The 16,290-nt window shown below is 35.8% G+C and overlaps 1 protein-coding gene across 37 annotated transcripts in view; it reads right to left on the bottom strand.

Annotated features, from left to right (window-relative positions):
- Positions 1 to 16,290, bottom strand: part of WDR17 (WD repeat domain 17) — a 117,249-nt gene that overhangs the window by 73,112 nt on the left and 27,847 nt on the right. For 35 of the 37 annotated variants that reach the window (XR_014829776.1, XR_014829778.1, XR_014829777.1 and 32 more), the window contains 2 exons: positions 8,670 to 8,798; positions 1,954 to 2,137 (listed from right to left, as the gene is read on the bottom strand). Coding sequence is in view for 20 of the 37 variants with exons in the window: in XM_084999889.1 (XP_084856015.1) it covers positions 1,954 to 2,137; positions 8,670 to 8,798 (313 nt within the window). In the remaining 17 variants the exon portion in view is untranslated. The remainder of the gene's footprint in view (positions 1 to 1,953; positions 2,138 to 8,669; positions 8,799 to 16,290) is intronic. The other 2 variants (XM_084999900.1, XM_084999901.1) reach the window with 1 other exon arrangement.

Raw genomic sequence — 16,290 nt, 5'->3', positions numbered from 1 at the left:
CACCACAACAGGAACTCCTGTTACTACAATTATTTAATCATTTTAAAGATATTAATGAAAAAGTCCTTTTTAATTGTATATTCAGTGGCAAAGGAAGCGATAGTGCATGCAGCTAATGGACAAAAGTCTCTTCCACCATGAATGACTGTGATGCATATGTTATCTGATGACAAACCAGCAAACTAGGTAATGATAAAAAAATATGTTGTTTAATGTCTAATTTTGTATAATATTTGGAAAAAATGTTAATGCAGTTAAGGTCTAGTATAGATTTTGTGTGACAACTTTATGAGCACAATGACATTATATGACATTTTTAGTTTATGTCATGTAAAATATGGAAAGAATTTTAAAGAGTATTTATTGTGTTATTGAAAATGAATCTCACACAAAGCTGGATTTAAAGTATTGGGAAAATGCATCATTGATCAATATAAACAATACTGGGAAAACCTGGAGAATTTGTGATTTGTGGGGAAATGGATATGACCAGAAAAACATGAAATCTTGATTGAGGCTATCAATTGCTATTTATAAACCACAAAGCTTTGTACCCAAAGTGATCTGGCTTTTTCTCATTGAAGTATTGAAAATCTTTTTAAAAAATCAATGTAATAAGCACCCTGAATAGTTGACTTTTAAAAAGATTTTTGCTCAGAGATTGAAGCAAACTACTTCCTGTCTAATACTGAAGTTCAGAGGTTATTCCAAGTGAAAATAACAAGCAAGATACATGAACTTGGGAAGGAGATTCAGCTTTTCCTAGCTGAAAGTATTTAGCAACTTTTTTTAAAGATGAAGGTTACATAACAAAATTGGTGTATTTTCAAGTATTTTCAGAATTCCTAGTGACCTAAATTTGAAAAGTCAAGAAAAGCTATACTCAAGCTATAGTCAATCTATGTTGAATATATCCAAAGGTTTCAAAAGGCATTGTTATTATTATTTCAGAAGCAAGATTAAATACAATTGCCTATGAATTCCCAATACTGTTGCTACATACTGAAAAGAAAATTATAAAGAAAACTTGAACAAAGTTAGTGACATTGTCATGTCTCAGTTTTCTTTTTTTTCCCCTGTTTTTGGCTGCCCCACTGCATATGGAGTTTCCAGGCCAGGATCAGACCTGAGCATCAATTCTAAGCCACAGCTGCAGCAACACTGGATCCTTAACTCTCTGTGCTGGGCTGGGGAGGGAACCTGTGTCCCAGCAGTCCCAAGACACCACTGATCCCATTGTGCCACAGCAAGAACTCCAGTTTTCTATTTCAAAGTTTTAATCAGTAGAGAAAAGGCTGAAAAGACTTTAGAGAAAAGACTGAACATGGAAAATGTATCCAGCAGTACCTTTCAAAACCATAATCGATAATTGAGCTACACTCGGTGCTCAAAAAGCGACTGAATTATTGTGACAATTTTATACATAAAAATGATTACTTCATCATCATTATGGGGTAAGATGCTAAGTAGAAAGAATGTAATGATATTATTCAATTTACAAAGACCTATGTGCATGAACTAGGACTTTCTACCTTGACTGAAAATTATAGCTCAGCAGGGCAGTGACTATATGTAAAATCTTATCCCTGTATGTTTCAGATTGGAATAAAGTAATAAAGAGGCAGGGCCAATTGTCTCATTGAGAAAACTGTATCTAATTACTACTTCTACATTTATTTTGGAATTTTTAATGTTATTTTTCAGTATTAATGAAATTATTTAGTGTTGATGTTTTTTTAATTGATCAGTGTCAATTATTTCATGAAATTTTTTTCGGTTTTGTACACATGCACACAGATAATGAGTCATGACATGAAATGAGTTTCTTACATAGATTATCATTAGAAAGCCCGAAAACACTACTTTAAAACCTGAGCTAACTGAAGTAAAATATTTTGCTTATTGAAATAAAAATATTCCACTTAATACAATAAATATCAGTTATAGATATACCTTTTGTATTGTCCAGTTTAGCAATGACTTTTTGTTCTGCAACATTCCAAATGATCACTAAATTATCGGTACTGCCACTTGCAAACAGATCAGGATTATGTGGACACCAAGAGATAGCTGTGATTGTTTTTTTATGTTCAGACATAATTGAGTGAAGTTTGAATTCATTATAACGGTGATCCAACTAAAAAAAATACATAAATAAAACATGTCAGTGCTTCTTTTTAGGTAATACACTTTCCATTAATAATCACATTTGTAAAAAGCTACGTATATGGAAATTAGTACACCTCATAACAAGATATGAACGCAGCCCAAGCTTTGGGCTACTTTTCAAGTGAACTCAAGAATATTCAATCAGGTGAAAGAAATCATTTTTTTACAAAAATAAGAGAGAACTGAAATTAAACATATCAATTTTAAAAACAAGTAAAAGTAAATGTTGTACACTTAAATATGCACAATAATCAGAGGTTTATTATATTTTCCATAGCTCTATCTATAGACCTTGATCTTAAAATATCTTTTCTACATTGTTTACTTACATTTGAATAAAAAAAGTGTAGGTTAAATAAGCCAACTGCTCATTACTATGTTATTAAGATATTCAGTCTGCAGAGCAATGGCATCATTGGACCCACTGCTTTTTAGAAGGGGTATTATGTCGTGTTTTTAAATGTAAATGGACTAAAGAAATAACCTGATTTTCCTATTTGCTTTGTAAATGGGCCACTAATTAGTGGATCAATTCATTTGTCTATCATTTTTAACATTTTTGGGACACACACATACAAACTAATATGTCACTTTGCTGAACTTGGTTTTTCCCTTTAACACACAACGAAACTTTTCGCAGTGTTATGAGCTTTTAAAAATCATTATTATATTAACTATTAATTAATCCACCTTTCTTTAATTGTATACTTGCGATAAAATCCTAACTGCTAACACAGGTTTCTTTTTTTTTTTTTTTTTTGTCTTTTTTGCTATTTCTTTGGGCCGCTCCCGCGGCATATGGAGGTTCCCAGGCTAGGGGTCGAATCGGAGCTGTAGCCACTGGCCTATGCCAGAGCCACAGCAACGCGGGATCTGAGCCATGTCAGCGACCTACACCACAGCTCACGGCAACGCCGGATCGTTAACCCACTGAGCAAGGGCAGGGACCGAACCCGCAACCTCATGGTTCCTAGTTGGATTCATTAACCACTGCGCCACGACGGGAACTCCTGCTAACGCAGGTTTCAATGCCCAGCATCATGAACTTCTGGCTTCTGGCCAATCTCATTTGTTATCATGTTGTTCCCTGTTCACTCTGACCTTATTGTTTTTCTAATGCAGCAAAATCACTTCTGCTTTAGGGCCTATGCTGCTGTTCTCTTGGCTTTACACGCTCTTCCCACTGATTCTCTCATGGCTATTCATTCTCCTGTTCAGGTCTCATTCAAAAACACTTTTTTAGAGCTGTGTTTTCTGACCATGGCATCTAAATAAATTCATGTTCCTCCCCAGAACCTATCCCATGACTCCTGCTATCTCTTTTTTTCAACTGAGATGTAACTGACACATAACATTCTACTAGTTTCAGATGTACAACATGATAATTCAATATTTGTATATACTGCAAAATGATCACCACAATAAGTCTAGTTAACCCATCACCACACACAATTACAAATTTTTCTCTGTGCGAAGTACTTTTAAAAATCAACTTCTTGGAAACCTTCAAACATACAATACAGTGTTATTAAGCATAGTCTCCATTCTGTATATTACATCCCCATGAATTATTTCTTTTATAACTGGAATATTGTACCTTTTGATGCCTTCACCAATTTTGCCCACCCCAACTTTTCACCTCTGCCAGCTCCCAGTCTGTTCTCTGTATCTATGAGATGGTGTCTTGTTCTTGTTCTGCTTTTTTTTTTTTTTTTTTTTTTGATTCCACCTAAGAGATCACTCCGTATTTGTTTTTATCTATCTGACTTATTTCAGTCACTACAGTGCCCTCAGGGTTCTTCCATGTTGTCACAAGTGGCAAGACTTCCTTCATTTTTATGTCTGAATGATATCCCATTGTATATACATACCACATTCTCTTTATCCATATACCCACTGATGAACATTAACGTTGCTTCCATTTCTTGGCTACTGTAAATTATGCTGCAATGAACACGGAGGTGCATATATATTTTCAAGTTATTATTTTGGTTTTCTTTGGATACATACCCAGAAGTGGAATTGCTGGATCATATGGTAGCTCTATTTTAAATTTTTTGGGAAACTTCCATACTGTTTTTCCATAGTAGCTGCACCAATTTATATTCCTATCAACAGTGCACGAGGGTTCCCTTTTCTCCACATCCTCATCAACACTTATTTGTTATTGCTTGTCTTTTTAGTAACAGCCATCCTAACAGGTGTGAAATGATACCTCACTGTGGTTTTAATTTGCTTTCCCCTAACAATGAGTGAGGTTGAGCACCTTTTCATGTCCCTCTTGTCCATCTGCATGCCTTCTTTGAAAAACTGTCAATTCAGGCCCTCCATCCATTTTTAAAGAGGTTCTTTGTTTTGTTTTTGCTATTGAGTGGTATGAATTCATTTATTTTAGATAGTAACCCTTTATCATATACATGATTTGCAAATATTTTCTCCCATTGGCCTTCTTGTTTTCCTTTGCTGGGCAGATTTTTAGTTTGATGTAGTCCTTCTTATTCATTTTTGCTTTTGTTGGCTTTGCTTTTGGTGTCAATGACTGTATCTTATCTGTTTTATATCTTTTGTGGAATTTCTTCCTAAAACTTTTACTTACTCATTTGTTTACTTATTTATTACCTCTCCTACCCCCTATTCTTCCTAAGAATATGACTTCCATGAAAAGAGTCTGCCTGGTCATTCCAGTTGCTTTCCTAGTGCTTGGTAATGCTTGGCCAATAGAAGAGATTTCACTAATGTTATTGAAAGAATGAGCCATTATGCTATTGTTTAACATTTAAGCAACTTTTAATTTTTGCTATCACAAGTAATGCTGTAGCAAATACATACAAAATTTTTACTAATGAGCTAATTATTTCCTAAGGCTTTATCATCTATAATTTCTGTATTTCTTACTATCCAAATATCATCTATTCCTGAACAGCTTTGAAAGAAAATATTATTAAAGATGACTCAGTACCAACGGGAGCTTTCACTTGATGAGAGTTGTAACTATAGTAACTTTAAGTTGGCCCATTTACAGATATAAATGCATCTTCTGTATATTTAGGGATAAATAAGTTTGTTTTAAAGTATTCAGTTATTTAAGTTGTCTATGGTATATACCATAAATGTATCTAACGCATCTAAGAGAAAAAACTTCTATATAAGTTAGACATTTTGTAGAATAGTACAAAAGTACAATGAATGTATGAGGGAGCCATTTTGCACATCAGTGATTTTCACTGACTTTACTATACAAATTATCCACATGGGATCTTAAGCACAATACAGAATACTGAACTATTTGTAGGGATGAATTCATTAATATGTTCCTATCATATTTTCAATTCAGTATTATGAGACTGTACCATTACATTGAGTTGGACCATAAATCACTCCACATTTAGAGTAGTTTATGTATTTGTGTATTAAAATTCAATGGCTAAAGAAACATGCTAGTGGCATTTACAGGTATCATTTAATAGTTCAGAAAAATGTGAAAATACATAAGCATCATCTGTATGTGACAGACTCAGATTTTGTTCATTCACACTAGGTGTTATTTAATGAATATTCTAAAAATAATTAAAATATGTTATATTTATGTAGCATAATTGTCAAAGTGCTTCAGTTTAGAAGTTCACATTTAAAACAATACTTATTAATGTAAATTTAATTAATGTTAATATCAGGGAGTTTCACTGTGGCACAGTGGAAACGAATCCGACTAGTATCCATGAAGATTCGGGTTCAATCCCTGGCCCTGCTCAGTGGATCAGAGATCCAGCATTGCTGTGAGCTAAGGTGTAGGTCACAGATGTGGCTCGGATCCTGCATTGCTGTGGCTGTGGTGTAGACCAGCAGTTATAGCTCTGATTCGACCCCTAGCCTGGGAACTTCCATATTCCACAGGTGCAGCTCTTAAAAAAAAGCAAAAAATAAAAAAATGTTAATATCGCCATTTAATAATGTAATTTTTGATGCATATTTTGAAACAATTTTTCAGTGAATTTTGTAACAAACTGTAATTTTATTTGCATTAACTTCTAAATCAGTAATATTTTTAGTTTTAGCTTTTAATGACAAGCAAACTTTCTTCACAGGTTTTTTTTTATATTAATACTTTTAGCTTAATCTTCCTAAATATTCAAGTCATATAATGTCATCATAAAATTCAAGACACATGCAAACATAAAATAAATTACGTTCTGCTTTCATCTACTTTCTTACCTTCCTGACTCCTTAGAGGAATACTTTGCCCTGCCTGATAAGTACTTCTTCTTTAGAAGGAAATAAAAGACAAGACAATAAGGACCAAAGACTAAGGGAGTCATTTCATAGGAGGAGTTTGGGACTGAGATGTTTAGAAATACATGCAGAATGGTGAGGAGGAAGATGGAAAGGCAAAGGAGGCATTTAGAAGGCTTGCTTGTCTTTTGTGGGAAATGGTAAGTGAAAAAAATGTAAGTTATATTGACTTTTTTTTTTTTTGCCCTACCCACAGCATATGGAATTTCCCAGGCCAGGGGTCAAATCCCAGCCACAGTTGCAACTTATGTATGCTATAGCTTCACAATGCAGGATCTTTAACCCAATGGGCCAGGCTGGAGATCAAACCCGCACCTCTGCAGAGACAAAGCTGGATCCTTAACCTGCTGCACCACAGTGGGAACTCCCTTAAATTGCATTTTGATTGCTGGGTATTTCCTCAATCTTGAGAAACAGACTACATGAAATCTTACTCATGTGGTCCAATAAAAACTCATATTGTACAAAATTAATCGGTTTATAGATTAGAGCTATTTTTTCTTAAATTTTCAATAAACTACAACACTATTAGTAATTAAAAGGAATTCTTTTTTTTTTTTTTTTTTTGGTCTTTTTGACTTTTCTGGAGCTGCTCCCATGGCATATGGAGGTTTCCCAGGCTAGGGGTCTAATCAGAGCTGTAGCCACCGGCCTACCCCAGAGCCACAGCAACACGGGATCCGAGTCGCGTCTGTGACCCACATCACAGCTCATGGTAATGCCAGATCCTTAACCCACTGAGCAAGGCCAGGGATTGAACCCACAACCTCATGGTTCCTAGCTGGATTCGCTAACCACTGCACCATGACGGGAACTCCAGTTAAAAGGAATTTTTACCCCAGAATAAAGCAATGACTTTTTTAAATCTTAATTGAAATGAACTGGTATTTCAAGATTAAAACAATCATTCTAGAAACATTTAATAAGTGGCTACTAAGTGCCAGAGAGTGTGCAGTAACCTGAGAATTCAAAGATGAGGAAGACTGGTAAATGGAAGCATGCAGAGAGGCAGCCCATTTCATAAGGTCCTTCACTAAGGAAGAGGAAAAAACAGAACTTGGAAAAGAGCTTAGACATTTTAACTGAGATTTGAAAGATGAGAAAACGTTCTCTGGACAGGCAACGTGGACAAACTGAAAACTTAGTGTAAGCAAAGGTAAGATGCAAAGAGTCTGAGGTGTTTCGAAAAAGGCAATTAGCTTGATATGTCTGGAGCACAAAGTGGGAGGAAGACAGAGACAGGAAGGTTGTGAAAGGACATCGTACTATGAGGTTGGATGTTAATATTAAAGATTGTGGAGCAATGGAAGATTCAAAATTTTATATGTACATTACAGATGATTGATTACACTGAAGGATAAATTAGAGGGCATCAAAATAGAGGTGGAGAAAATTAAGAGACTATTATAATAGTTCAGGTGAGAAGAATGGAAAGAAGAGAGTAAAAGACAGAAAATACCAGACTTAGTTCTGGTTTGCTAGCGTAGAGGATGTGAGTAGAAGAGGGTTTTAGTGATAACTCACACCTGTGGTTTAGAGGAATGTTTAGCTGGTGACACTGAAATACTGGCACCAGATTTAAGAAGAAAAACTGGACTTGGATTGAAGATGCTTATGGCACCTCTATATGAACAAGTCCAGAAGGGCACTGGCTGTATAGATTAGGAACTAATAAGAGATGTTTAGATGGATCCATGACAAGAAAAAGTAGTCATAAAAGTTCTTATCCCAAGAATATCTCAAAATTATCTGCACTATTTTTAATAGAATTATTTCTAACGGACTACCCACTTCGAATGATAAGACAATTTTGTCATGTGAAATATTATTGAGCAAGGCTTGAAACAAACGAATAAATGAATTTCACTTATTTATATGGGAATATAGTTTAAAAGAATTAAGAACTACTTGCTCGCCATTCATAAAATGGGAACTTTCAATTTTTGAAGAAGTTCTTTTTGATGAATAGCACATAAAGGATTATTAAATCAATTAAGAGTTTGCTAATATTTTAATATTATGATACAAGCATTTTCTAAAAGCTTGACTTATAAAACCAAAGTAGTACAAATAGCAAAAAAATAAATAAATATAAATAAATTTTTATAGCATTAAGCTTTTCATGTGACAGGAATTAAAAATAAGTATTAATTAAAATATTAATTTTACCTGATCAAATTAAAAATTGAAAAGAATCAGTAATTCTTTACCTGATAAACATAGATGGCCAGGGTCGCACAGTATGCAAACCTATCTCCATTGGCTGCACACACATCTTTGTTCCAGGGCTGACATCCAGCAGCCAGCAGTCCCACCTGCCTTACCTGGGACATGTTTGCCTTGAAAAACAAAGTTAGAGGGATATCAGTCATTCCCATTATTCAATAAATATCCTCTTCATTGTGTGTCCCTCAGTCCTTAGATTTATGCCCTGCAAAAAAAATTCTACTAGGACTATTCATCTCAGTGTATCCTTTCAGAGGACAGGAGTTGAACTCTCCAAATGTCAACAGACATCAAGGCAGGTCGTTTAAATTAGGGAGGAAAGGGATTATAAAACAATAAACAACAACTGACTTTTGGGAACGACAATTCCCGACAATTCCCAAAGGTTTGGAATCCTACAAGGAATAATGCAGACGAGAGTAAAAGAGAAAATGCACATCCTATCCAAAGCCTCTAGGACCACTGGAGAAGGCCAGCCCATAGGATGTGAACATCCTGTCTAAAGGGTCTAGTACCACTGGAGAAGGATACCCCATATAAAGTGCATATCCTATCCAAAGTCTCCAGACCACTGGAGAAAGTCATTTCATGTTGCCAGATTTATGGAACTTCCCAGGGAAATTGAAATATCCAGTTTTTATATAAATATTCCAATTTTAAATATGGACGATTTGTTCAAGGCAGCAAATTTAAATGTAATACACCGAGAGCCAACACTGAGAGGACTGTGACTTCTGTCTTCGAACTTGACAGTCTTCACATTGACTCAAAGTCTTCACAAAAACTATTTGAATGTACAACACAGGAAAACAAGCTGCGTTAAAGCAGTGTTCATTGTGAAGAGGGGACAGAAGGAAGTTGGAAACTACTGAATAAAAATCACTTATGTAGCAGAGCAGAGGATTTCGGGCCAGACCATTCCCAGAGTCAGTTATGCTATCTCTCATTTATTTATGCGGCTACTTTCTTCCTTATATCTTTTCTATTTCAATTTTTACTTCCTGAAAAGATCTCTTGCTTTTTCCTCTTCTCTTTCTTCCCCAATTCCTTCTACCTTCGTCCCATTAAGTCTCCTTATCTGAATGGAATTAGTGATATATTTACAAAAAAGTAAATAAATGATTTGCCGGAAAAGTTGGCATGATAAAAACTGTGCTATTAACCTCTGACACTTACAATAAACTGGTACAAAAATCTGCTTTATTTCTCCCCTAAGGATGCCGAACATCCTTGATAAATAAAATACATATACTTTTTTTTTCCAAGTAATAATAACAACATTATTTTTCACTGTAAATATACATTATTTCAACCACATGTGAATTAAATAGGCTTTTACAGTTTATCCTTGGGATATCTTGTTACTACTAATAACATCTGTGTGTAAGTAAAAGTGCTTTCTGATTTATGTTTAAACAAATTTGAGTTTGTATTTGGAAAAGAAACATAAAAGAAGGATATATAAATGGACAGGTGAAATGGAGTCATTTAAAGATTTTTCTAAAAAAAAAAAAATTGTAACTACAATGTATACATCTAAGGATAACCTGACCCCCTTGCTGTACAGTGGGAAAATAAAAAAAAAATAAAAATAAAAATTAAAAAAAAAAAAGAATTTTCATTTCTGCTAACTTCTTTTACTTTAAAAAATTAATAAACTTCATTTTAGAGCAGTTTTAGGTTTACAGTAAAACTGAACAGAAATTACAGAGATTTTCCATTCATCCCCGCCAGTCCTTCCCCAACCCCCGCAACATGCACAACCAACCTATCAACCAGATGGTACATTGGTTACAATGAACCTGCACTGACACATCACTATCATCCAAAGTCCAATAGTTTACGTTAAGAGTCACTCTTGGGGAGTTCCCGTCGTGGCGCAGTGGTTAACGAATCCGACTAGGAACCATGAGGTTGCCGGTTCGGTCCCTGCCCTTGCTCAGTGGGTTAACGATCCGGCGTTGCCGTGAGCTGTGGTGTAGGTTGCAGACGCGGCTTGGATCCCGCGTTGCTGTGGCTCTGGCGTAGGCCGGTGGCTACAGCTCCGATTCAACCCCTAGCCTGGGAACCTCCATATGCCGCGGGAGCGGCCCAAGAAATAGCAACAACAACAGCAACAACAAAAAAAAAAAGAGTCACTCTTGGCATGTGCCTTCTATGGGTACTGACAAGTGCATAATGACATACATTATGCAGAGTAGATTCACTGTCCTAAAAATCCTCTGTGCTCTGCCCATTCATCCCTCTCTCCTTCCTAACTGCTGGTAACCCCTGTCCTTTTTACTGTCTCCATAGTTTTGCCTTTTCCAGAACATAGCTGGAAACTATATAGTATGGAGTCTTTCCAGGTCAGTTTCTTATGCTTAGTAACATGTACTCAATGTTCTTCGATGTCTTTTCATGGCTTGATAGCTCATTTCTTTTTAGTGCTGAATAATAGTCCATTGTTTAAATGTAGCACAGTTTACCCATTCACCTACTGAAGGACATCTTCTGTTTATATAGATCTGAATTTCCAACCTATATACTTATCTTTCTCTTTGAAGAACTTTTTTTTTTTTTTTAACATTTCTTGCAAGGTAGGTCTACTGGCAACAAATTCCAAATATTTGTTTGTCTAAGAAAGACTTTATTTCTCCTTCACTTCTGAAGGATAGTTTCACAAGGTACAGATTTTTAGGTTGGTGTTTTGTTTTTCTCAACACTTTATTTATTTACTTTTATTGTTATTTCTCCAACACAATTTTTTTCCTGACTGTACAGCATGGGGACCCAGTTACACATACATGTATACATACTTTTTTCTCCCATTGTCATGCTCCGTTGTAAGTATCTATACATAGTTCTCAGTGCTACACAGCAGGATCTCATTGTTAACCCATTCCAAAAGCAATAGTTTGTGGCCATTAACCCCAAGCTTCTAATTCATCCCACTCCCTCCTCCTCCCCCAGACAACCACAGATCTATTCTCCAAGTCCATGATTTTCTTTTCTGTGGAAAGGTTCATCTGTGCCATATATTAGATTCCAGATATAAGTGATATCATATAGTATTTGTTTTTCTCTTTCTGACTTACTTCACTCAGGATGAGAGTCTCCAGTTCCATCCATGTTGCTGCAAATGGCATTATGTCATTCCTTTTTATGGCTGAGTAGTATTCCATTATGTATATATACCACATCTTCTTCATCCAATCATCTGTCAGTGGACATCTGGGTTGTTTACATGTCTTGGCTATTGTGAATAGTGCTGCAATGAACATGCGGGTGCATGTGTCTTTTTTAAGGAGAGTTTTGTCCAGATATATGCCCAAGAATGGGATTGCTGGGTCATATGGTAGTTCTGTGCATAGATTTCTAAGGTACCTCCATACTGTTCTCCATAGTGGTTGTACCAGAACATTCCCACCAACAGTGCAAGAGGGCTCCCTTTCCTCCACACCCCTTCCAGCATTTGTTATTTGTGGACTTACTAATGATGGCCATTCTGACTTGTGTGAGGTGGTATCTCATGGTAGTTTTGACTTGCATTTCTCTAATAATCAGGGATGTTGAGCATTTTTTCATGTGCTTGTTGGCCATCTGTACATCTTCTTTGGTAAAATGTCTATTCAGGTTTTTTGCCCATTTTCCATTGGGTTGTTGGCTTTTATTTATTTATTTATTTATTTTTTGCTGTTGAGTTGTATAAGTTGTTTGTATATTCTGGAGATTAAGCCCTTGTCAGTTGCATCATTTGAAACTATTTTCTCCCATCTGTAAGTTGTCTTTTTGTTTTCTTTTTGGTTTCCTTTGCTATGCAAAAGCTTGTCAGTTTGATTAGGTCCCATTGGTTTATTTTTGCTTTTATTTCTGTTGTTTTGGAAGAATGACTTGAGAAAACATTTGTAACGTTGATGTCAGAGAATGTTTTGCTTATATTCTCTTCCGGGAGTTTGAAGGTGTCTTCTCTTATATTTAAGTCTTTAAGCCATTTCAAGTTTATTTTCGTGCATGGTGCAATGGTATATTCTAGTTTCATTGATTTACATGCAGCTGTCCAGGTTTCCCAGTAATTCTTGCTGAATAGACTGTCTTTTTCCCATTTTATGTTCTTGCCTCCTTTGCCAAAGATTAATTGACCATAGGTGATGGGGTTTATTTCTGGGTTCTCTATTCTGTTCCATTGGTCGGTATGTCTGTTTTGGTACCAGTACCACACTGTCTTGATGACTGTGGCTTTGTAATATTGCTTGAGGTCTGGGAGAGTTATGCCTCCTGATAGTTTTTGTTTCTCAGGATTGCTTTGGCAATTCTGGGTCTTTTGTGGTTCCATGTAAATGTTTGGATTGTTTGTCCTAGTTCTGTGAAAAATGACATGGGTAATTTGATAGGGATTTCATTAAATCTACAGATTGCTTTGGGTAGTGTGGCCATTTTTATAATATTAACTTTTCCAATCCAGGAGCATGGGATATCTTTCCATTTCTTTACATCTTCTTTAATTTCCTTGATTAATGTTTTATAGTTCTCGGCATATAGGTCCTTTGCCTCCTTGGTCAGGTGTATTTCCAGGTATTTGATTTTCTGGGGTGCAATTTTAAAAGGTATTGTGTTTTTGTATTCCTTTTCTAAAGTTTCATTGTTAGTATACAGAAATGTGACTGATTTCTGAATGTTAATCTTATATCCTGCTGCTTTGCTGAATTTGTTGATCAGTTCAAGCAGTTTTTGGGTTGAATCTTTGGGGTTTTCTATATATAGTATCATGTTGTCTGCATACAGTGACAGTTTTATCTCTTCTCTTCCTATTTGGATGCCTTTTATTTCTTTTGTTTTTCTGATTGCTGTGGCTAGGACTTCCAATACTATGCTGAATAGCAGTGGCGAGAGTGGGCATTCCTGTCTTGTTTCAGATTTAATATGATCATCTCAATAGATGCCGAAAAAGCATTTGACAAAGTCCAACATCCATTTACGATAAAAATTCTCACCAAAGGGGGTATAGAGGGAACATTCCTTAACATAATCAAAGCCATTTATGACAAACCCACAGCAAATATAATACTCAATGGAGAAAAGCTGAAAACCTTCCCACTAAAATCTGGAACAAGACAGGGATGTCCACTTTCTCAACACTGTAAATGTTTCATTCCACTCTTTCCTGGCTTGCCTGATTTCTGAGGAGTGGATGTAATTCTGACCTTTGTTCCTCTATAGGTAGTGTTTATTTTCTCTGGCTTCTTTTAAGACTTCTGCCTTTGATTTCCTGAAATTTGGGTATCATTTTCCTAGGTGCAATTTTTTTTTTTTTTTTTTGCACCTTAGTATTCTATATCCTCCTTAGTATTCTCTAAGTTTTCTGGATTTGTGGTTTGTTGTCTAATATTAATTTTAGGAAATTCTAAGTCATTATTTTTTCAATTATTACTTCTCTCCCTTTCTCTCTTTCTTCTTCTAGCATTTGCATTACATGAGTGGAAATGTAGTTGTACATTTGTAGTTGTCCCACATTTCCTGGATATTATGCTTTTCATCCTTTACTTCTCTTTGCTTTTCAGTTTTGTAAGTTTCTATTATATTCTCAAGTTCAGAGATTCTTTCCTCAGCCATGTCCAATCGATAAGGTATTCTTCATTCCTGCTATAGTGTTTCTCATCTCTTGTATTTCTTGTCGATGATTAGAATTTCCATCTCTTTGTTTATATTATCTATCTGTTCTTTCCTACTGTCTATTCTTCCCCTAAAAGCTCTTGGCATTTTTTTTTTTTTTTTTTTTTTTTTGTCTTTTGTCTTTTGTTGTTGCTATTTCTTGGGCCAATCCCGTGGCATATGGAGGTTCCCAGGCTAGGGGTTGAATCGGAGCTGTAGCCACCGGCCTACACCAGAGCCACAGCAACGCAGGATCCGAGCCACGTCTGCAACCTACACCACAGCTCACGGCAACGCCGGATCGTTAACCCACTGAGCAAGGGCAGGGACCGAACCGGCAACCTCATGGTTCCTAGTCGGATTCGTTAACCACTGCACCACGACGGGAACTCCAGCTCTTGGCATTTTATCATAGTTTTAAAAAAATTCTTGGTCTAATAGATTCCAACACACCTGCCATTTTCAACTTTGGTGCCAGTGCTTATTTAATCTCTTTTAAGTTGTGTTTTTGCCTTTCAGTATGACTTGTAATTTTTTGTTGAAAGGAGAACATCATGCACCAGCTGAAAGGAATAGTGGTAAACAGACCTTTAGTAATGTAATGGAGAGAAAGCTTCCTGCAGTCCTATGATTAGGTCTCTGTCGCTGGTGAGTCTGTGCCTGCGGAATGTGAATGTCACCAGTATTCTTGGAAATTTTTCTCCCCTTGGGTGGGACAGGATGGCTATAACAGCTGGGTATTTCCCTTCCCCACAGAGGTTAGGTGCTGATATAATCCCTGCAGGTCAGGCTGCGGTAAAGTAGTTTCTCCTGATGGCAACCTTGGTAAGAACATGGTGCTCTCACATAGTTCAAAATAATTCCTTTTCCTCTCCCCTTGCCAGAAGCATGAAGGGCTCTTTCTCTGATAGTTACTATGAAAATGTGGTGGAGGTCCTGGAGGTAAAACAGAAAATCCTGGAGACCTCCCTATTACTGGGTCCCCCTGGAGTTTTTAACTCTCGAACTTGATGCATGAGCCTCTAGCAATTTATCAATTACAGTTCAGGCTTTCCACTCTGCCTCTGGTTCCCACAGAGGCTTCTGCTGGTGAGTTTCTGCTCTGGTGAGTTGAGATTCTCTGTATCTACCTGTCTGTCTCTCTAATTTGGGGGCAGCAGTTTGCCTTGAGACCTCTCTTCTCTTACGAATCTAAGAAGAGTTGTTGATTTTTCAGTTTTCACTTTTTGTTGTAGGCCAGAGTGAAGACTTCTAAGCTCTTTACATGCCAAACTGGAAACTAAAAGTCCCTCTGCTAACTCTTCATTTATTAAAAACAAACAAATTACTTCTAAATCCATGCCAATACATTTTTACTTTGTCAGTTTATCTCGATATACTACTATTTAGCTTCCAAATTCAGATAATATAAACATTTCAATATTGTTGTACAATTTGGTATGCCTTGGTATGCTCCTAAGTAGTTTTTATAATCTGATAGTTCAACAACTTAAACCCTTTTTAAATTCAAAATTGAATAACTTGTCCACACCAGCCATTACAACAATGAATAGGACAAAACAAAATGGCAGCTTGTTAAAAAAAATTAGGATTTTTAATGAACTATTTAAAAAATCGTGCATCATTAAGCATATGAATACTGTTGCATCTACAAATCTGAATTATGAATTTAACTAGCTAGAATTTAAAACTTCTATTTGTTTTTCAAAAGTATCATAAATATATATATATAATGCTATTTAGCCTTTTTAAGTTGATATCTACAGTTGCCAAGGAGATAAAAAGAAATGTCCAGAAGCTTTTGATATCTTTGTAGTCAGCATTAATGTTTATATAATTAGTGATTCTGCATTACTGAAAATAGAAAGTGTTCAACTGAAAGTCCATTTCAAAATATATGTTTATATTTTAAATATAAGCCCTACCAAAATGTGACATATATAGGTAAACAAATATATTTTAACTGAATGTGAT

Source organism: Sus scrofa, chromosome 15 (assembly GCF_054392235.1).
Source record: "Sus scrofa isolate SSC_HxYL_T2T_F1_AM1 chromosome 15, Sscrofa_HxYL_maternal_Yorkshire_Landrace_v2.0, whole genome shotgun sequence".
Lineage (NCBI taxonomy): Eukaryota > Metazoa > Chordata > Mammalia > Artiodactyla > Suidae > Sus > Sus scrofa.
Note: the sequence above shows the minus strand (reverse complement) of the source record. Positions and strands in the feature narration are given on the sequence as shown.